The following is a 21,749-nucleotide window of genomic DNA, read 5'->3' as shown; positions in this document are numbered from 1 at the left end:
GACCCCACAAGCATATGTTCTCCACCTTTCTCTCAGCTTGTACGGAAGCTTGGAAACGATAGCACGCATGTTGGCCGTGTTGTCCAACTCCTCCATGTACTCCACATCCATCATTGCATTACGACATCCAGTAAGATAGAGGCCGAAAGCATGCAGAGCCTCTCCATCATCTGACTTGATGGTTGGCCAGTTAAGAGCCTTGTGAATGTATGCCACTGATATCTTGTAGGCATTTCCAAAGTGCTCTTCCAACAGTCTCTTAGCCGTTTGATATCCATGTGTAGGTTCCATATGAAGACAACTCCGTATCAATTCTCGTGGTTGCCCACTTGTGTATTGTTCCATGTAGTACAATCGATCCTTGTCGCTCTCTGTTCTGTCCTCCACACCATGTTCAAAAGCTCGCATGAACAGCCGATACTCTAATGGGTCCCCTTTAAACACAGAAATGTTCTGCGGGGGCAACGTAGCTAACTTCTGTTGCTTAGTTAGCGCTTCGACCACATCCTGTAGAGCACTTGGTGTCTGCGATGGCTGGTAGGTAACAGTGTGTGTTTGCTGTGCGTTTTGGAGAATGTTCTTCTTCTGCGCTTGTCTTTCTCGCGTGGGGGATGGGCTATTTGACTGCTGTGAAGTAAATAAATCTCCAACCTTATGCGATGCCACGTAGGAGTTCATTCCATCCCGGGTGGATACGCGACTGGATGCCTTGGATGCACGACTTTCGTATTCTGATAAGATCTTGATCTTTGCCTCATTTGCTGCAAGAGCTGTTTGTATTTCTAGCTCCTCCTTTTCAGCTTGGAGCTTAGCCTCCCTTTCCTCCAGCAAGCGTTTCTGTCTTAAAGACGATGCCTTAATCAATAAGGTAGCTCGCTCCACCTCTGCCTTCATGCGTGTGGACGACACCGATGACGAAGCGCAGGAGCCGCGTTCTGAAAATGCCTTATCACTGCGTTTTGAGACAGATGCATTAGATACGCTGTCAGATGGATCCACATCTTCATTGCATTTTTCAGCCTCCACAGCGCGCATGGCCATCTTGTCAATCCAAGCCGAAGCTGTCTCAGCAAAAGCCTTAAAGGAATCAGCCTTAGGTTCAAACCAATTTTCCTGGTCTTTAGTTAAATCCTCCTCCGGCATTTGCTGGAGCACCTCTTTAACATTTGTGTTCAAACCACAAAACTCTCCAAACCGCTCATTAAAATCCTTCATTAACTGTGTTACTTCTGTTAGGCTGGTATCACATTCATTTTCCATCAGCTGGCGCACTTGTTTCACTGTGCCTGTTAATTTGGCTAGCTTGGCCTTCCGTAAATTGATAACACGTTGCAGCCTTTCCTCCATAGCTTTAGGTGTGATTTTCACCGCCCTAGCTTCCATTTCTGCTACTGTGTCTTCTTCTTCGTTGTTCATGCTATTAATTTCCCGAATAGCAACAACAAAATCCTTATTTTATCATCCAAAAATCATGCAGGTTGGCTACCACACAGCTCAGCATCCACCATGACTCAGCACTTTTTTTCCTCGTGAATTAGCTCCACTTACTCACGTTTGTTGTCGCTGCAGCAGCTCGGGTTTTTTCCTTCTTTAGTCGCGTCAATTACTCCACAACGAGCGGGTTTTCCTACAAAATGTGTAAGCCGTGAGACCAGTTTTCCCGTGATTCACTCGCGTACGTCAGTTTGAAGAGGAAAAAGAACTCCACGGGACTCCGATGTGAAAAGATGTAACAAAAAATTTATTCCACGGTTTTGCATCTTACAGGAGTGGTCAGGTTTAACTTGTCCTCAACAAAATAACATACTACGGTAGGAAAACCGTGTGGCTCTGTTCTACCCTGCTGCCCCGTATATCTTATGCCGTGTTAACTCTTTTTCTCTCTCTCCCCCCTCCCGCACCGCATGCACTAATTGGCATACATCCGTGATGCCCGGATTTTACTATAAACACCAGTCTTTAAGGCACATGTATACATGGTACTACATAACCTAGTTCCACCATAAACATGCATCTATTTCCTAAAATTATTAATTACACAACAAGCTTAACAACAGCGAAATATAAATACTAAACATATGAACTATCTTAACTTGGCTCCTACACATTGAAGGTTGTCGGGAGGGGCCGTGCTGACACCTGCTAGCAGAAAGCATCATGCCCTTCCCGTCTTTTAAATGCACTTTAGAACAGCAAGCAGCAACAGTACATATGAGCAGGTGGAGAAAGGTATGGGGTCTTCACGCACACCCGTTCTCTTTTTGCCATTGGGGGTGGGGGCTGGGAGGAGGAGTTGGCTGTCTGGTTGGGGTCTGGGATGCTCGGCCTCCCTGCTACTGCTTGTCTCCACACAAGGGAAAAGGGCAACATCTCCTGGGTCTAGGGGCAGATTGCCCCTCCTGGGGCGACGGTACCTGGACGTGGGGGTATAGAATATGTTTGGGGAGTGTGACTTTGTCTACAGTGTTCATTTCTGTTTGTCTCCACATTAGGCAAGGGCTGCGTATTTACATGAGGGTGGGAATGCACGCTTGTGCCTGTGTGTGCCTGTTTGTCTATGTCTGTGTGTTAGGTTACATCTTAGACTCCATCTCTCTGTGAACATCTCAGCCCCCCCAGGTGTAGGGGCCTATCACCCCCCACCACACTCCCTGCCGGTGGCCCTCAGCCATCGGTGCATTGGTGGTTCTTGGCATCCGGGGCTGGGCGCTCAGTTATATACCAATTCACTCCCAGTGGCTCTTGGCTGCTTGACAAGGCCTGGTTCCCCCTGTGGCTTCTGCTCCGTGGCTGCTGGGTGACCCCAAATCTGGGGCTCTCCTCAGCTCTTTCCAGGAGAGGGTGCGGCTGCCCCTCCGTTGGTCCTCCTTGGGCTCTCGTGCTCTGGGGGACCTCTGGATGTCTAGGGCCTGGATCTCCTCCATGCCTGCTTCATGCCCTGGGAGATGGGGCTATGGCTCCCCACACCCTCTAGCAGATTGTTGCATTGACAAACCTTTTAAATACAAGCACTCTCATCCACACAGGTGTACACACAGGTGCTCATAGACACAAACTATACCTTTCTTGGCTATTACCTCAAAGCACATTGTGCGCTGTCAGTCTTATATGCTGCACAATAACATTCAATATTTAGTATTTACTGTTGCTTACACTTATCTAGGTTATTGCAATGGTGTTGTGTTTACTACACTGAACAAAAATATAAACGCAACACTTTTGTTTTTGCTCCCATTTTTCATGAGCTGAATTGAAAGATCTGAAACATTTTCTACATAAGACCCATTACTATCAAATATTGTTGACAAATCTGTCTAAATCTGCGTTAGTGAGAACTTCTCCTTTGCCGAGATAATCCACTTTTAGATAAGCCGCTTTTACAGCTGTGGCTCCAGCAAACATCAACTGATACTAGAAATTAAAATCGAATGAATTATAACAACAGCTGATCAAGCTTAAACGTGCTGCTGTTGTTTAGCGCGATAAACAAACAAGAGAGAAAAGCCAATCATTGATCAGTTTCATGATTGAAGTTGCAACAGGCGAGAGAATGACAGGGGAGGCTGCATATCGACAGAATAAATCCAGCTTTGTGTCTTCTTGCATTCTACCTGAAGTACGGGACAAACTGTGTTCCTTTTCGGCTCAATACGAAACGCATAATATTTTCTCTGAACGTGGGACGATTCCATTTGTACGGAACGGTTGGGAACTCTACGAACTAACCCTTATGAATAAAATAAAGTTCAACATCAGTAACTTAGCGCGCACACAGCTGTATAGAAACTCGTAACTCGTACTGCGTGCTGCTAGTACGCAGTACGAGTTATTGTAACTGATTGTAAAAAGTCAGCACAACGAAAATAAACTACACCTAAACTCGGTTTATATCTGACCCAAATGGAGTGCAGTTCATAACTTCTTACCTGAAATTCAGTTAACCTGACACAGCCGCCTTGGGTCTGCTTCTCCTGCCTTCAATTTCCTGATCCATGGCTGCCATCTGTTTGAGGCACCACAGGTCGATCGGCGGCTGCCTCGCCGCCTCGTGTGTGTCTTTTTCCCGCATGTGCTTTCTGTCATACACCGGTGGCTAGCTGCCCTTTGTTGGAGCTCCGCTTAGCCACCACGAGAAAACTCAGTTATTTTCCCACATTAACCAGCATCTGGACAACCACCTTTCACTGTTTATACCGTTACTAAAATGAATAAATGAATCATCGGCCCATATAAACAAAAAATAAGTCCAGCTGAGACGAACACTATTTGTGAGCGATCGGGGGTGAAATGAGTGTGAGCAGCCTCACTGAAATCCAAGCCCGGGTGCTTTTGAGCGAAGCTAGCTAGTCACGCTAGCTAGCTAGCAAGAACTGTTGCTAATATGGGATGTCTTGATAAAACGAGCAGATATTTGAAGTTTACACAGCTACATTCTCGCCTGAAAATATCTTAAAAGTTTATTTTGTGACCTAGAAACACGAATAAGAGGAATATAAAAATGAGGTGGCAGCTGCCATTGTTTCACTCGGTAGAGGCGTACTATTTGTGGGATATGGAGTTTTCCACCAAGCATACACTCTTTCGCTTACCGTATATATTCAATGGTTCGCGCAACCTTAAAACTTCCAATGGCTCCTGAAAGCAGCGATGCTGTGCGCACCGTTGATTTTGTCGTCATTACGGTAATCCAAATAAGGGTAGACAGGGTGTACCACTCCCAGCATACCACTAGAGAGAGCCAACACACCACAAATGAAGTCTGTTTCTATGGGGCCAAAAGATGAATCTTTCCCAATTTGCACTTAAATCTAAATATTTAAAAAACTATAAAAGTCATAAACACCAAAAGTCATAGCATACTAGTCCAGATCCAGCCGCACAAAATGATATAACATATGTAACCCTTGTCTCAAAACTGTGCAACAGATAAGCGTGGGAAAATTTGCAGTAAAATATTAATATTTAAAAAACTATAAAAGTCATAAACACCAAATGAACCTTGTCTCAAAACTGTGGGGCGAGTTACGCGTCAAAATTTTAGGCGGAGGATTGAGAATAAGAATAATAAATCCGACGAATAGTAATAAGTGTTCCTCTTGGCATAGGCACACTTAATAATAATAATAATGAACTAAGAGTGAAAAGTACATCAAGTATAGTCTCCAAAACATAAATTTTCTTTTACTTTCCCCTCAGGTGACATACTTCACCCATGCCTGCATAGAGCTACAGCTTGGCAAGAGAAGGTTCATGTTCGACCCCTGGTTGAAGGGTCCTGCGTTTGCCAGGGGCTGGTGGCTTCTCCATGAGCCTCCAGCAGACGCCCTGGACAGGCTTTGTGGTGCAGATCTCATCTACATCAGCCATATGCACTCAGACCACCTCAGGCAAGGTCTGCTAATATTGTTAAATACATAAAAATGTGCATTACATATTACTGCCATTTTTGTTTGAAGTAAATGATTCAGAGCAAACACAGTATAGTATCTACAAACAGTTTTTGCTTCAGCTGTTCTATTCATCTTGATTACACAGAATTTTATTGATTTCTTATGGCGCAATATTGTAATTTACATTACAATACTTGATCCATGACCAGCTGCAAGCAAAATCAAAAAGAGGAAAACAGCACCAGCTGCATACAGTCACAGTAAAGAGAAGGTATACTGTCCTTAAATTAAAGCATGTAAAAAGACTTTTACATCCTTTAATTAAAAAATAATTATAATTAATTACAAATTATTACAAAAGTAATGTAGAGCACTCTGCAATCTGGCCAGTCAGTACAGTGTACTTACTCTCAGAAACAAAATGATCAGTGTAAAATTACCAAAATTACCACTACTAAAATTACTTACTTAAACTTAAAATGTTTTACACAATATTTCAATTTACTTAAAGAATAATTATTTTTTGTTTCACGTAAATGTCTGACTTGGTATTATGTTAATCTAATGTAGCCAAATTTAAGTACTTCTATTCTCTGCTTTGAACAGCTCTTCAGAGCCCCTGAGAGAAATAAAAACATTTTTGGAACGTTAAATATTTTTATTCCTACTGGCTAGAACCTCAAATACAAAATCTACAAAGAGACCAACTTTCAGAAATGAAGGGTGTTTATATTTACAGTGCAGGGCACTGACTTTTTCTGTTTCCTTTATAGTTATCCCACACTGAAAGTGTTGGCAGAAAGAAGGCCGGATGTCCCGATATATGTCGGTGACACATCCAGACCAGTGTTTTGGTTAGTAATGAAGTGGAGCTGAATTGTCCCCATAAATTACAGAGGGAATAAATTATCCAATGTTGGTCTGTTATTCACATACGGGTATCTCCGCTGTGACAGGTATATAAAGGAAAGCCAAGTTAAGCTGACCAATATTAAAGTCCTTCCCTTTGGTGTTTGGCAAAATGTAAGTCACTGCCTCTATCATTTGTTTAAGAGGAATTACAAAAAAACATTTTGTATATTAAAATCATATGATTTCCATAAAGAAGTAAAAATGAATCTTGCTGTCTCACTCAGATTGATGATCACCTGAGATTTATGATCCTGATGGATGGGGTACATCCTGAAATGGACACCTGCATCATTGTTGACTACAAAGGTGTCATTTTGAATAATATAATTACTTGTGCTGTAAAAATAAGTCTGATTATAATATAAAATGTTGTTTTTATTGCAGGTCATATGATCCTCAACACTGTGGACTGCACCAGACCGAATGGAGGAAGGCTACCACAAAATGTGGACGTGATGATGTCTGACTTTGCTGGAGGAGCTTCTGGATTCCCCATGACCTTCTATGGAGGGAAATACAGCGGTGAGCCCGAGTTAGGTTTGCTTAGTTAGGTTTTACCTCCACCTACACACAACAGCATCTATGCTGGAATCTTTGATGGTTACATGTAGCTCTTTTAGCGATGTAAGAACGGACTTGTCAAACTGATATGTTGTGATTGTATTGTATTGTATTGTATTGTATCTTTATTTGTTTCAGACATATAAAACAAAAAAACAATATATACACACACTACATATATTTTCATTTACAGATACGAATATATATGTAGATATACACACACACGTATGTGTTCAGATAAACAAAAAAGTAAAATAATGAAATAAAACAAAATCAACAGTGATCAACAGTGTCAAAGTGCACCAAACTGCTGAGATGAAGCAAATGTTGTTGATGTGTTTCCAGATTCCTGGAAGGCAGAGTTTATCAAGAATGAGAGGAAGAAGCTGCTGAATTACAAAGCTGCACTGGTGAAATCCCTGCAGCCGAGGATCTACTGCCCATTCGCTGGATACTTTGTGGAGGCTCATCCATCAGACAGGTAGAGTTTGTAATAAGGGTTTGCACAGCATCAGAGATGACTTAATAAAGTGCAGAGCTTTTTGGTTTTGAACTACTTTTATGTTCCCTGGCAGAAGAATCCTCACAACAAAGTTAGCTGATCTGATCTAAATTCCAAGGTCAAAGCTGATATGTAGTTCATCTGGGCAAGTTAATATTTAAAACACAACTATGTACAATAAAAAACAAAACAGGGTTTGGTCTATATATGGGCTCCTTTTTCTATCTATTCCCTGTTTAATTGTAGCTCTGTTTCAGCTGTCTATGAGCTGATATGCAGTTTATGTTGGCAAGTCAATCTACAACCATGACTCCACTTTGATGAGCTGCTCCTTTTATACTGACCTGTGTTTATAACTGTCAGCAGCTTAGATTCATTTATCATTGATTTTAAGATTTTCTACCAGGTTTTTTTTTTAACATTACAAAATTCTCCCAGTCTTGTGTTGCTGCTGCTTCAATGTTTGTGAAACGTGTTGTTAGCATAAGACCTTTAAACTGAAGACTTTTTTTCTCTTTGATTCAATACATTTGTTATGTTATTAAATAAAAATGTGATTAACATTATTTACATCATACACAGCATTCATGTTTTCTGGAAACATGGTTGTACAACACAGTTGTGGCCTTTTGACAGTGACACTACTGCTAATGACTGTCAAGTTAAACACATGAGACCTAATTTGTGTTTTATGTGTCCCTTTACTTATGTGTCTGTTTGTACTGTGTGTTGGTTGGAAGATACATAAAGGATTCGAATATCAAAAACAGTGCAGAGGACCTCAATGCACTCATTAATAAGCTTGCACCGGCAATCAAAACTTGGACACCGCAGCCAGGTGCTGTGCTGGACCTCGGCCTCGCTCTGAGAGACCCCACCAACAGGTTGGAATAGCTCACATGTTTATCTATGTTTTCCATTCCTGGTCGATGTGGGAAAGAAAGAGACTGATATTCCATCTTTGTAATACAACTACATAAAACACAGAAATTTAAACAGTAATGTCAGTCTCTACAATGCCAGTGTATAAACAGATCATTTTATTTCTGAGAGTCTGATGAGGAAAAAAATCTCACTGTCCAAATATTCATTGTCTGCACTGCAAATGTAAAAGTAAAATGTGTCACTTTTATTGATTTTTCTTTGAGCTGTAGCTTCAGCCCCGTCTTTTTCCCGTTTTGATGTAAGTGCCCAGTAAATGTATATGACTTTGATTCTTACTGACAAGCTACTGCTACTCAATTATTTCATGTAAAGGAGAAAATCCAAATCTGACTGCATTTGCCTATGTTGTGTGATGGCATTATTTTTTTAAAGAGTTATTATCATTATAAAGAGCACAGGCAGGATTAGTAACTTTCCAAATATACAACAGGGGTCTCAAACTTAAATGAGATGTGGGCCACTGCTGGCATTGTCATGTCATTGTATGCCAGTTTAGTGTTCAAGTAAAATGGTACTACAAAACAAACAAACAAACAAACAAACAAGAAACAACGATTAATAATTGTGAAATTGTAGCGTTTTGTTTGGTTTGTTTGGGGGTTTTGTTTTTTCAGATATTGTATAATAAGACAAAACTGCAAATGTGAATGCAGATTTTTTTTCCTCCCTCTTAACTAACTGAAGCCTTTCATTGAACTACCAAATAAACACACTGGTACTCTCTTTGTGGCAGCACTTCGGCTATCATTTTGTTCTTATTTAACAAAATAAAAATGCAGACATAAGTGTACACATTAGTTTTTGACTCTCACTGAACTAACACAGCCAGTCACTCAGTATGTTTGTACTCTCTGCTCATATTGCCTTCATATGGCTGCAAGTGGTCCCTGGGCTATGAGTTTGAGACCCCTGTAATACATCATGTAAACTGCACATGCAAGTGCTAAATGAAATATTTTCTTTGCAACTTTCTTTGCTATGACCAACCATAGGGAGGCCATCACCAATCCCCCAGCTAGTGCAAAAATCTACAAGGACAGCTGGGAGTTCGACTTGTATGTGAATGAGTTGAAGAGCGCCATCAAGTCTGACATATTTAAGCATCAAAACTGGATCCAGTTTTATTACACATGGGCTGGCTTTCAAAACTACAACCTGGTTGTGCGGGTAAATGGTTTTGACAGAAATGTTTTACTTTTCTTTGGCATTTAATTTGTTTTCATGATCTTTCCTACTTAAAAGCATTTCTCTGCTTACTGCTTCATAATAAATAAATAATAAAGAGGCCCCCAGAAAAGTTAAAATATATACACTTGTCCATTTTTGCAAGGTTGGAGGGGAATGCATAACCCCCCCCCTCCCAAAAAAAGGGGAAAACCCCCCAAAACTATTGTATATTGTGGCCCTTTTATGGACTAGCAACCTGCTAAGGGTGTACCCCGCCTCCCACCCTGTCAAAACTTAGACTCCTTCCTCTGTGAACATGAGTTAGACAAGTGCTAAAAAAATAGATGGATGGGAGGAAATTCAATAAAGAGAACATTAGAAGGAACTAAACATGAATTATTCACTTACAGAATTCAATTAAGGTATTTGGGATTAGACTGTGATGACCAATCGCAGCAGAACAGAATCCCAGCAGTGATAGGGAAAGGGCAGGACCGCCCTCTGAATTTAGACTGTGAGTTGCACGATGGTGTCTGGAAGGGAAAACGACAGATGAGATTTAAAGTCGGCAGAGCAGAGGCTGATTGGCCTGAAAAATCTGTGGGACTACAGATCTTCCTTTTTGAATTTATGAATAAGCTTCATTTGGCTAGTCCAATGAGCTAAGCTGTTAGCAAAGCTGTTATTCCTCATGAAAATGACAGTGACTGACATTTTTTAATGCACATAATAGTGATTTTGGTATTATTTTAGTTTCAGTTAACCTTGTAAGCCATAAAGTCCTATGGAATGATCTATAAAGTTTAACAAAATTAAAAGGAACTTCAATATTTTCAGTCTGACATTTCTTGTTTGATGAACATGCATGAACATTGGTGTACTTTTTTTTTGTTATACCTGAGCAGAAATGTTCCTTGTCTTTATCTTTATGTTTTTTTAAAAAGAATTCTGTCGTGCCTCAGCAGCCTCTGCAGTACCTTAACAGAAACTAGAAATAGAGATGTAGTTCACATCCTGCAATGATGACATTTTAAAATGAAAGACAAAAAAGCAAAATAAAAACCCAGCTCTCTGCTCTGATTCCTCATCGTCACTTCCCTTCCTTCCAGCTGTTACGAATCACCTTGGCTCACTTCTTTTTCCATTACATTGCTATCTTACTCAGAGTGGATGCAAATCTGCTGAAATGCACATGTCTCTGTGTAGGTCATTGAAACAGATGACAAGTTTGAATGCATCACTGACGGTTATGACTATCTGGTGGACTTTCTGGATCTATCATTCCCCACAAAGAGACCAAACAGAGAGCACTCCTACTTGGAGGTGAGTCACTATAGAGCACTAAACACACAGACAGCAGCACAACAGAACCTGAATAATAGTAATTTGTCATGACTACCAAGATGATTTCATGATGAAATTATCATGTGTTCCATCTAACATATGGAATATGTTGTATATATATATATATATATATATATATATATATATATATATATACTGTTACCACAACTATAGGTGTACTTCTGAAATAAAGGTGTCAGAATCCTGGGTTGGTGACATAGTGTGTTGAGTTTTGTTCTATTTTTGATCTTTGATTTCATCATTGTTATCTCTATTAGTCTTTTGGTTTCTGTAACAGTATTTCTAGTAATTTAGTGCTGTGTTCTGTGATTTCTAGTTCTTCGATTTTGTTCCTGTGTCCTTTTTGTTCAATGTCAAGTCTGTGTCTGTCATGCACTACCTGTTTTATTTTGATAGTCCTTGTCCTTGTGCAGTGTGTTTAATTTTGCTTCTTCTTGTCTCCGGGACATGCTACAAGCTTGAGAGCAAGCAGACTTTGTCCGCTCACGGCCTTCCATGCCTGCAGTTCATCTGTCTGCTGTTCAGTCTCCTGCAGTTCAGTCGTCTGCTGTTCAGTCTTCAGCTCAATCTTCTGTTCAATATGTAGCTCAGTTACCTGCTCTGTCACCTGCTGTTCAGCCGTCAGTTCAGTTACCTGCTGTTCAGCCGTCTGCTCTTCAGTCGTGTGCTGTTCAGCCACCTGCTCAGTTGTCTGCAATTCAGTCATTGGCTCAACCGTCAACCCAGCCACCTCCATCCTCTGCTGGAAGCTCTGTAGAGCTTGTTCAACCAGCTAAGGACTTCATCTTGCTGGCCCTGCCAAGACAGACCGCCTGCACTGCACAGACCCAGCCGTTGCATTCCGAGCCAGCTTTGTTCCCTGTGCAGTTACAGTTAACTTCATTCCTGCCAAAAAACTCCACGCCTGCTGGTTCTCTTTAGTCTCTGCCAGAGGTTTCTGGGCCTCGTTATTCTGTCTCATCACCGCCAGAGGTCTCTAGACCTGCTGGCCCTGCGTCTGTCCCTTCTAGAGGGTCCGAGGGGCCCATTCAGCTGTCTTCTGTCTCCGCTAGAGGGTCCGAGGGGCCTGTTTCAGCTGTCTGTCTCCGCTGGAGGGTCCGAGGGGTCGCTTCAGCCATCCCCTGTTCCTGCTGGACGTCCCAAGGGGTCCCTTCAGCCATCTGTCTCCGTCTGTCTCCAAAGAAAGTTGGCTCCAAGGAGCCGGTCCAACCATCAGTGCCACGAGCAGTGCCACCAGATCCATCATCTGCAGCAGCCATGTCACTGGCCATTCAGCCACCAGGGGTTGCCACACCATCGTTTGGTCCTTCCCTCATCTGGTCCTGCCTTGTCTGGTCCTGCAGCTGCCACACCACGTCCATGTCCAGCATGTCCACATCCGTGTCCAGTTCCAGCATCGTCTGCTCGTCCATGTCCTTGTCCACGTCCAGTTCCAGCACAGCCTGCTCCTCCGCATCAGTGTCCAGTTCTAGCACGGCCTGCTTGTCTACATCCAGCTTGACGGCCACTTTCCAGGCGCCTCAGAGTGAGACCAGTAACCCTGGGGAAGCAATGGAGATTCAGTGCAGAAGCTGTTTGAGTAATAATCATGTGGAATGTGAAGTGTTTGGACAATAATAATGTGGAGTTTGGTGAATTAATTAAGACCAGAACACAGTGACTGTAGTTAGATGTAAATGTCTTTGTCAAAAAATACTCCAAGGTTCCTCACAGTGTTACTAGAGGCCAAGGTAATGCCATCCAGAGTAAGAATCTGGTTAGATACCATATATCTAGGATTTTCAAGGCCGAGTACAATAACCGCAGTTTTATCTGAATTAAGAAGCAGAACATTAGCGGTCATCCAGGTCTTTATGACTTTAAGATATTCCCGCAGTTCAAGTAATTGGTGTGTGTTATCTGGCTTCATGGACAGATAGAGCTGGGTGTCATCTGCATAGCAGTGAAAATGTATGCTATGTCTTCTGATGATACTGCCCAAGGGAAGCATGGATAATGTAAACAGAATTGGTCCTAGCACTGAACCCTGTGGAACACTATAATTGACCTTAGTGTGTCAAATCAATTAAATTCAATTTTATTTATATAGCGCCAAATCACAACAAAAGTCGCCTCAAGGCAAAGAGGACTCCCCATTTACATGCACAAACTGGAGTACGTTAGATAGATATGATACAAACCACTGCAGCACAGTACCTGTAATACCTCCAGCATGTTCTAAACGCTCTAATAGGATATTATGGTCAACAGTATTGAACGCTGCACTAAGGTGTAGCAGGACAAGCAGAGAGATGAGTCCACTGTCAGAGGCCATAAGAAGATAATCTGTAACCTTTACTAAAGGGATCGTAGGGCGATTGTGACTCAAGAGTTGGGAGGTCGCCTTGTAATCGGAAGGTTTCCGGTTCGAGCCCCAGCTTGGACCGTCTCGGTTCTTGTGTCCTTGTGCAAGACACTTCACCCGTTGCCTACTGGTGGTGGTCAGAGGGCCCGGTGGCGCCAGTGTCTGGCAGCCTCACCTCTGTCAGTGCGCCCCAGGGTGGCTGTGGCTACAATGTAGCTGCCATCACCAGTGTGTGAATGTGTGTGTGAATGGGTGGATGACTGGATGTGTAAAGCGCTTTGGAGTCCTTAGGGACTAGTAGAGCGCTATACAAATACAGGCCATTTACCATTTTAAAGCTGTTTCTGTGCTGTGATGACCTCTGAAACCTGACTGAAACTCTTCAAATAAGTCATTCCTCTGCAGATGATCTGTTAGCTGTTTGACAACTATTCTTTCAAGGATTTTTGTTATGAGAGGAAGGTTGGAGATTGGCTAATATTAGCTAAGGCCACTGGGTCAACAGATGGCTTTTTAAGCAATGGTTTAACTACTGTTAGCTTGAAGGTCTGTGTTACATAGCCAATTATTAGAGATAGGTTGATCATATTTAAGATTGAAACATTAATTAAAGGCAGGACTTCTTTGAGCAGTCTTGTAGGAATGGGGTCTAAAAGACAAGCTGATGGTTTGGAGGAAGTAATTACTGAAGTTAACTCAGAAAGATCAATTGGAGAAAAAGAGTAAGTGAATATCAATGGTAATTAAAGTGACCATGATCATGAGTAATTTGTTTCTCTAATGGTTAAAATTTTATTTGTGAAGAAGTTCATGAAGTCAGTACTAGTTAACGTTAAAGGGATGGTTGGCTCAATAGAGATAGAGGTAATATTATTAACAAGATAATCGATCTCTGTTGGAGTAGCGTTCAGGTAGCTGCTCTGCTCTATTTTGGTACCGGGCACTGAAGATGAAAACAGTGGGTGGATTATATAATAATGCAGCTGCATTATATAGCCACATTAACAGAGGTTATTTTTCAACACTGTTACAACTCTAGTGACATATTGCTACACTTGCATTTCCTGGACCAAGGAGCAATCAGAATTTTTGTGGTGCACAGGAATATTTAATCTGGCTCTGTTCTGAGGAAACTGGAACTGCTGGACAGGCTAATTTTGTGATTGTGGCCCTGCAAGTAGCATTATTTACTTTTAACCCTTAATGCTCCAGTTGGAGTGTGCCCGCTCCGTTTTGCGTAACTATTTTTAAACCCCTGTAGAACTGCAGCCACGTAAGCTAGCGCAATAATTTTTTTTTTTGAATATGAAACCGGAGGAGTTGTATCTTATGCCATCAGCTTGTCCTAGGTCACGGTTTCCTTCCACATATAGCTTTGCAAAAACTGCATAAAAAGCATTTGCAGCAACAAAAACATAATATTCCAGAAACACGCTTTGCCGATCCGATCAGCTGTTCATAACACTTCCTACGTTGGAATAGACGTCAGCGCGAACTATTGCATGTCCGCCATTACTTGCCCGAAATCGGAAGTGATGTCATTTTCGCGGAAATTACCTTCAGGGCCTTATAAGCCTATACTGGTGTTTTTTAAAATCATGTTTGACTTTATGACTTTCTGTGTCGTTTCTGGGATGCTTAGGACTCATATTGCACTGCTGGATATAGTTTATTTTGATGCATATGCTTCTTTTTTGAAAATTTGTATTATAATATTCATTTTAGTTTTTCCTGCAGTATATAAAAATTGGTGCATTTCAAAAATAAAACTATGAAGACACTCAAAATAAATTTCCTGTGGAGGGAAACTATTTTGTGCAACTCTTTTGTATTTACAGTTTTGAGGAATAAGACTCTTAAATTTCTCTAACTAGAAATATATGTTTAATTTTGTAGTTTATTGCACTTTTTTGCAGTTTATGTAATTACTATGCACTTAATGCATACATATTATTAAACATTGGGCTATAATGGTTGTATTGATGTATTGCAACTTGAAATGCTCCTAAAAATGGCACTACAGCATGTAAAAATATAATATAAGCTCTGGCAAACTTGGTCCTCTTTTAGATCTTAAAGGGTTAATGTATTAAGTGCTTGTACAAGATGTAAAAGACTTGTAGTTTGAGGAATTCGCAAAATATTTCAAGAACATATTTGCTTGCACAGAGCAGTGACCCTTCTTGGTTTCCTTTTAGATTAAAAACAGGATTGGAGTGATGAGGTACGTGGTGCTTCATGGCTGTCTATGGGATGACCTGTACATTGGCTTTCAGAACCGCATCAGCCGAGACCCAGACATCTACCACCACAAGTACAGACATTTTATCTGATATGTTTGAGAATTCTTTCATGTTCTGTAAATCTGTTTTTCTGTTCTTTGCTCGTTGACAACTCCTCATCCAATTGACTTTAAACGCAGTGGGTGTATTGCTGGCTTTTCAGGGAGTTTTTAGGAATGCCATCCAGAGTAAGAATCTGGTTAGATACCATATTTCTAAGATTTTCAGGGCCGAGTAATTAAGAAGCAGAAAGTTAGCGGCCATCCAGGTCTTTATGTCTTTAAGACATTCCTGCAGTTTAACTAATTGGTGTGTGTTATCTGGCTTCATAGACAGTTAGAGTTGGGTGTCATCTGCATAGCAGAGAAAATGTATGCTATGTCTTCTGATGATACTGCCTAGGGGAAGCATGGATAATGTAAACAGAATTGGTCCTAGCACTGAACCCTGTGGAACACCATAATTGACCTTAGTGTGTGAAGACGACTCTCCATTTACATGCACAAATTGGAGTGTGTTAGATAGATATGATACAAACCACTGCAGCGCCAAAAAAATTTGGCCAGATTTCTAGAAACCAGAGCTGCTCCATCCAAAATGGGATGGATGCCGTCTCTCCTAACTAGACCAGGTTTCCTCCAGAAAGTTTCCTAATCATCCAATTATCTATAAAGTCCACCTCGTGAGCTTTATAAATTTTTATTTGTTTATCTTTATACATCTTTATATGTTTGGAGAGTTGTCTGAAGGACAACGATTTAGTAATCCTGGGCTCTGGCTGACAGGCTCAGTACATACTAACATGTGGAATATTACACAGTCTGAGGTGTGATGTTAGAGGGCTGGTCATGGTGGTTGTGCTGATGCAAGACATGCTCAGATAGATCTGAATTCAAATTTTCTTTTGTTTTTTTCAGTACCTGTCAAAAGCAGCTATTATTGTAAGAAAAAAATACATCTTATCCATAACTAGGAACACCTGTGACTACTCCACTCATGATTCACCTAAAACAAACCTCTTATATCAGTCAAAGTAGTTCAAATTCTCATAAAGTTTACTTTTTGAAACTTTTCTTATAATACATACAGGTGTATACTGAATTAGGTTTACATATGGTAAATACATTGCATTGGCACAACCATCACTACCAGTCAACTAATGTCACACTTGCAGACTGAGTAATGCTGGTGGTACATACTGAGCCTGAAAGAAAGCTGACCCCTGAGTTCACTTACACACAACTCTGCATACACTTTTGAGGATCTGACTCAGCAAAAATACAGCCAAGGTCACATGTAAAAGGACAGCCAATTCAAATGCTGGGTAAGTAAATAACTTACCTGCATTAGCAGTGCTTTGAGCAAAGCTTTAAGACTGTCATTGATACATATTTCTAAACACTTACAGATTCAGTTGCACATTAACACATCTGATTACAAAGACAGATCCACACAGATAAAAATACATACAGACCTGAAGTGAGATACAAAAAATACTTTTTGCTAAAATAACAGTATGGGCTCAAATTGTGGTCATAAATATTTTGTACTTGTAAATCAGAATGCGTAGCTGTCAGTTGTTACCTTGTAAACCAAAATATCTGAAAAGTTTATGTTTGTGCATCTATAGATGAGAATTTGTGTGTGTGTGTGTGTGTGTGTGTGTGTGTGTGTGTGTGTGTGTGTGTGTGTGTGTGTGTGTGTGTGTGTAAAAAAAAATTGTGTTCGTAAAAAAATATTTACACAAGTTACAATTTTTTTGTCTTAAGGTCAGGTTACAGATACAAAGCAAAAAACTACATGTAAAACTCTGCACTCAAGTTCCTGAGCTGTGTGTGAGTTTCAACTTACATGTACGAATTTCCCTTTTTTTTTCCTTTCACTTGATTGGTCAATGTCATGTCAATCACAAATTTAACAATCCAATCAGAGAACAGATGGGTTTGGCTGACAGAGGGGTGCTTTACTTAGAACTTAACACAAAAAACTTTTAACCTTCTGTTTAGATATTTTGGTTTACAAGGTTACAAAACTCAGTTCATAACTATGCATTCTGATTTAAAATTACAAAATATTTATGACCACAATTTGAGCCCATATAACAGCCCTATATATGCAACACTTACTCCTGTTCTCTGACAGAAACGGCTGTTCCATACTGTGTGTGGGGGGAAGCAAACAGACAGATACACTCCTATTTTTATGGCATGTTTATTTGTCTGTTTTGGAAAGGATATGAATTGCCATTTCCAAGCCTAATAGCTCTCAGTTTAACTATCACTACAATGAAATGGTTACTTTTGTGAGTAACTTTATGATTGCCGTCATGTTATGTTTAGAGGACATATGGAAATGATAACAAAAGAAAAATAACTTGGGCTACATGTAAATGGTCACTGTACTAGTCTACCATTTAATCACCTTCTTTTGGCCTCTAGGTTCTGGAAACACTTCCAAGCAGAGCTGCCGCTTTGCAAGCCCGACTGGGAACACTTCCAAAAGCAGGTCGTCCCCATCAGTGAGACCGGGATGGGAAATAACTGTGCCTTGTCATGAATTTGCATTCTGGATTTGTGAAGATCAAGTTACTGTTTTCTGATTTATATTGTGAAAACTCAAGACCTTCTTGCTGTAAGCACCACACCACCTTCTGCTGTGCCTCTTTTGTGGTGGAAGATTTCTTTTCTGATTCACTGATCACTTTAGTAATAGTAATATCACTTTCTTACTAGCTGTATGCATGAACGTTATTACAAGTGGGCCTCGTGTTTATGGCACCTTCACAGAGGGCCCATTGTAAAGTCAGAAACATTCAGGTGTGTGTGTGTGGGGGGGGGGTACATAGATAGATAGATAGATAGTGTGAAGCCCTTCTGCTCGTCTGTGGAAGTAGGGGAAGCAACAGTTAAGTGAAGAATATAGTCAGAGATCTCTCTCTTTGAAGGTATAGGCCTGTGAGGTGGGTGTGGGATGGAATAAAATGTCTTTTGTTATTATCTAGCCTGCAGTATATTGTATTAACAAATACAGCTTATAGCTTTCAGACTATATTGAGATGAGCAAACGTACTGGCAATCTTTGAACTCTTGTTATGGGAATGACTATAATCATTTTATACATATTGTATTCTGTGCCTATAAAAGAGCTGTGGCTCAGTCCATTAATTGAAGGTCAAGAGCTTTGGCCAGCGATATGTCTGGCCAGTTGCAATACACGCTTACAAAACACTTATATCAGGTTATTCTTAATGATCTCTTATTTGTTTATATTCTTTTATTAAGTTTTAAGTAGTATCATTTGATTAAAACATTCACTCAATATATTACACATATAGTTTCAGTTGTGTACGTGCTGGCCTTCTGTCTGGTGGAAAGGTTACAAGGTTTAGCTGGTGAGGTGAGAGGTGAAACAAAGTGCATTTCAGGTTGACACATACACACACACACACACACACACACACACACACACACACACACACACACACACACACACACACACACACACACACACAGTAGATAGACTCATTTATAGACTCATTTTGCTTGTGACAGCAAAATTGTGCCTGCAAAAGAGCAGTTTGTTGCAGAATGTGTGCCTGATGTTCCAGACGATAAGCGAGCGTCCAGCAGCGACAGGAAGACACCTGGGATGGAGACGAGGCGATGTTCTTTTCAAAATGTGTTAAAAGTCATTCTGGTTTTGATTTGATGTATGCATGTATTGTATCTGCTTAATGCATGAGGGGGCGTTATAAATTTCCCTGATGATATAAAATAACTGTTTCTGTATTGTTAAGGAGAGATCTACAGCTGATGTTTTGCAGTGTACATCTCCCACACGTGTGTTCATTAAAATCATCGTTTGACTCCACCCGGCCGGATCAGTGTTGTTATTTGGATTACCTCCTGTATCCCTCCTCGAATATTTTGAATCCGTAACATGGGGTAATATGTAAGAGTTGTGGAATGTCTTTGTCTGTGTGTGTGTATATAAGATGAGAGATCACCCTGGTGTTTGAACTCCAGACTTCAGACTTGTGAAGGAATGGTGGTAGGGGTACTGGCGACAGCCTGTATTGGTCCAGACCATTACCCTTGCCTGTTACTGGAAGGTTCTGACAAAGAAAGCAGCCAGTTCTTGTCAGCAGCTGGAACAAGATGTGAAGAATAGCAGGGTGCAGAAATTGTTGCTGCTTTCTGCAAAGTGTGTCTAAAGACCTGATGAAGAAAGAGAAGAAAACATCAAAGACTGAGCAGAAGAAACTGGCAGAGGCAGTTTTTCACATGTGCAGGAAACATAGCTGAAGATGGAGGAAGAAAGCAGTAATAATCCTAGTTGTCATTATTATTAAACAATATATTATACTTATTATTGTATTCATTTTTTCGCAAAATTTTTCCAGTCGGGCTACCAAAATCTATCTCTGCCCTGCCCGTCGGCCTATCGTAGGAAAGTAAAATATATGTCAATGATTTTGCATTCTTTCAGAAATGTAGCTGGGTAATTATGTCATTGGCATCGGTGAGCCACTGTCAATATGTGACATATTGAAGTTGCGTTTGAATTTGCGCTTGTTTTTTTGCTTTCACTTTGCAATCGCACGAACTGTGTATAGAGAGCGACAGCACTGATCTGTGAGTGATGATAATTTGCGCACCAATTCCTCTGACATCGTCTTATCAATTGTTAGCTTACTATGCAAACATGACAAGTGAAATCTCCTGCAGCCAAAGAAAAGCTTACCACAAAACGGAGAAGTTATGACAAATCAGACTATAAGGCAAAAAGAAAGTGCAGCTTTATGGTTTCATGGACAAAAGAATTTCTGTGGCTGCAATATGACGAGCTAAATAACGAGGGCTGCACATAAGTGGTCCGCAGGTGCGCATTCGCTGTCAAAATAAAAAACACGCACAAGATAAGAAGTTGCAACGCGTGTTTGCATACATAAGATTTTCTGGAGGAGGACAGACATTTGCTTAGAACTCTTAAAGATGTCGAAGATGTCATGGTCCTGAGTCTGAGGACTCAGTGTTTTGTGTTTCCTTATGCTTTTGTTCATTCCGAGTGTGTATTCTGTTGTGATTTTGCCATTTGTTAGGTTTCTGTTCTTTGCCTGCCTGCTCCCACTTCTCTGTGTTCCCTCTGTCTGTCCATGGTGTTATTGTGTCTGCTCATGAGTCTGCCTGTCAAGTTCAGTGTCCTGTCTGGTTCTCTGTGTCTGTTAGTTTCCTGTTTTATTCTGAAAGTTCATGTCTCATGTCAGTGTGTTCAGTTTTACCTCTCCCCTGTCTCGTTAGCCTAATTGCTCCCAGCTGTGTCTCCCTCCTGTGGCCCATTCCATGATTACTCCCCGTGTATTTAAGCCCTGTGTTTTCCTGTGCTCTCTGTCGTGTCCTCTGTTTAATTCCATGTTAGTCTGCATTATTCTGTTACCCGGTATTCATTCTGTGTCTCTCTGCCATCTCTCTTTGTGCATTTTGCTCCTCCTCCTGTGAGTGTCTGGTTTAAGCTTTGTTCTTTAGTTTTCCCAGTTTAGGTTTGTTTACTCCCTGCTCTGCTCTTCCTGTTTTGTCACCTTCTCACCGCTGTAAATAAACACTCACTCGCACCCCAGCCAATACCTGCATTTTGGATCCTTTTTTCAATACACCACACGACTGCCCCCAGCCGTGACAGAAGAAGCTCCTTTAAGCAATTACTTTGGTTTTCCTCCACCTCCAAAGAAATGTCAGAAGGAGTCCGAACCACAAAAGAAGTGCGTATTCTTGGAAAAGTGGTTGCAATGTTTGCAATGCAATGTTTTCTCAGTATAGAACCAGGAAGGAGCAGATACAAAGAAAAGAGGATGTGGTGAATTTTTGGATGATATGTATACCTGTATACACACACTTTATATCTCTTTTTGGTCAGATCTACTGTGGATTATCATCATTCATTTTCCTATAATACATGTAGAGCTGCAGACACATCACACCATCCAGTTCCAATAGAGGCAGCTTATGACTAAAGTAACAGACATACTCAAGCACAACATGAAGGTTGTTGTGATGACCCGAGCATGCTCTTGGAAATAATATAGTGTAGTTATAGTGTATAGAAGCACAACTGCAGCAGTGACTTCACAAATGTCGTGTTGACAGGACAGACACACACACACACACACACACACACACACACTGACTGGAATGTTGTAAGTTTTGTATGTAACACTTTATTTTCAGCCATTATTAAAATTTATCACAAATGAACATTTACTGTGAAAAATACAGGCTTCTGCA

General features: G+C 40.8%; 1 protein-coding gene across 3 annotated transcripts in view; it reads left to right on the top strand.

The window, feature by feature from the left end:
• Nucleotides 1-18,300, top strand: part of LOC308396253 (cytidine monophosphate-N-acetylneuraminic acid hydroxylase-like) — a 41,555-nt gene extending 23,255 nt beyond the window's left edge. For 2 of the 3 annotated variants that reach the window (XM_080881417.1, XM_080881418.1), the window contains exons 5-15: nt 5,197-5,387; nt 6,164-6,244; nt 6,347-6,413; nt 6,527-6,608; nt 6,687-6,824; nt 7,209-7,344; nt 8,106-8,249; nt 9,303-9,477; nt 10,684-10,800; nt 15,385-15,500; nt 17,907-18,300. In XM_080881417.1, coding sequence (XP_080737543.1) covers nt 5,197-5,387; nt 6,164-6,244; nt 6,347-6,413; nt 6,527-6,608; nt 6,687-6,824; nt 7,209-7,344; nt 8,106-8,249; nt 9,303-9,477; nt 10,684-10,800; nt 15,385-15,500; nt 17,907-18,024 — 1,365 coding nt within the window. In that variant the 3' untranslated portion in view covers nt 18,025-18,300. The remainder of the gene's footprint in view (nt 1-5,196; nt 5,388-6,163; nt 6,245-6,346; nt 6,414-6,526; nt 6,609-6,686; nt 6,825-7,208; nt 7,345-8,105; nt 8,250-9,302; nt 9,478-10,683; nt 10,801-15,384; nt 15,501-17,906) is intronic. The other variant, XM_080881419.1, reaches the window with a different exon arrangement.
• Nucleotides 18,301-21,749: the final 3,449 nt, after the last annotated feature.

The sequence above is a fragment of the Rhamphochromis sp. 'chilingali' genome (genome assembly GCF_963969265.1).
Source record: "Rhamphochromis sp. 'chilingali' genome assembly, chromosome: 1".
NCBI classification, from domain to species: Eukaryota; Metazoa; Chordata; class Actinopteri; order Cichliformes; family Cichlidae; genus Rhamphochromis; species Rhamphochromis sp. 'chilingali'.
The sequence above is the reverse complement of the archived record's forward strand: the minus strand, read 5'-3'. Positions and strand labels throughout refer to the sequence as shown.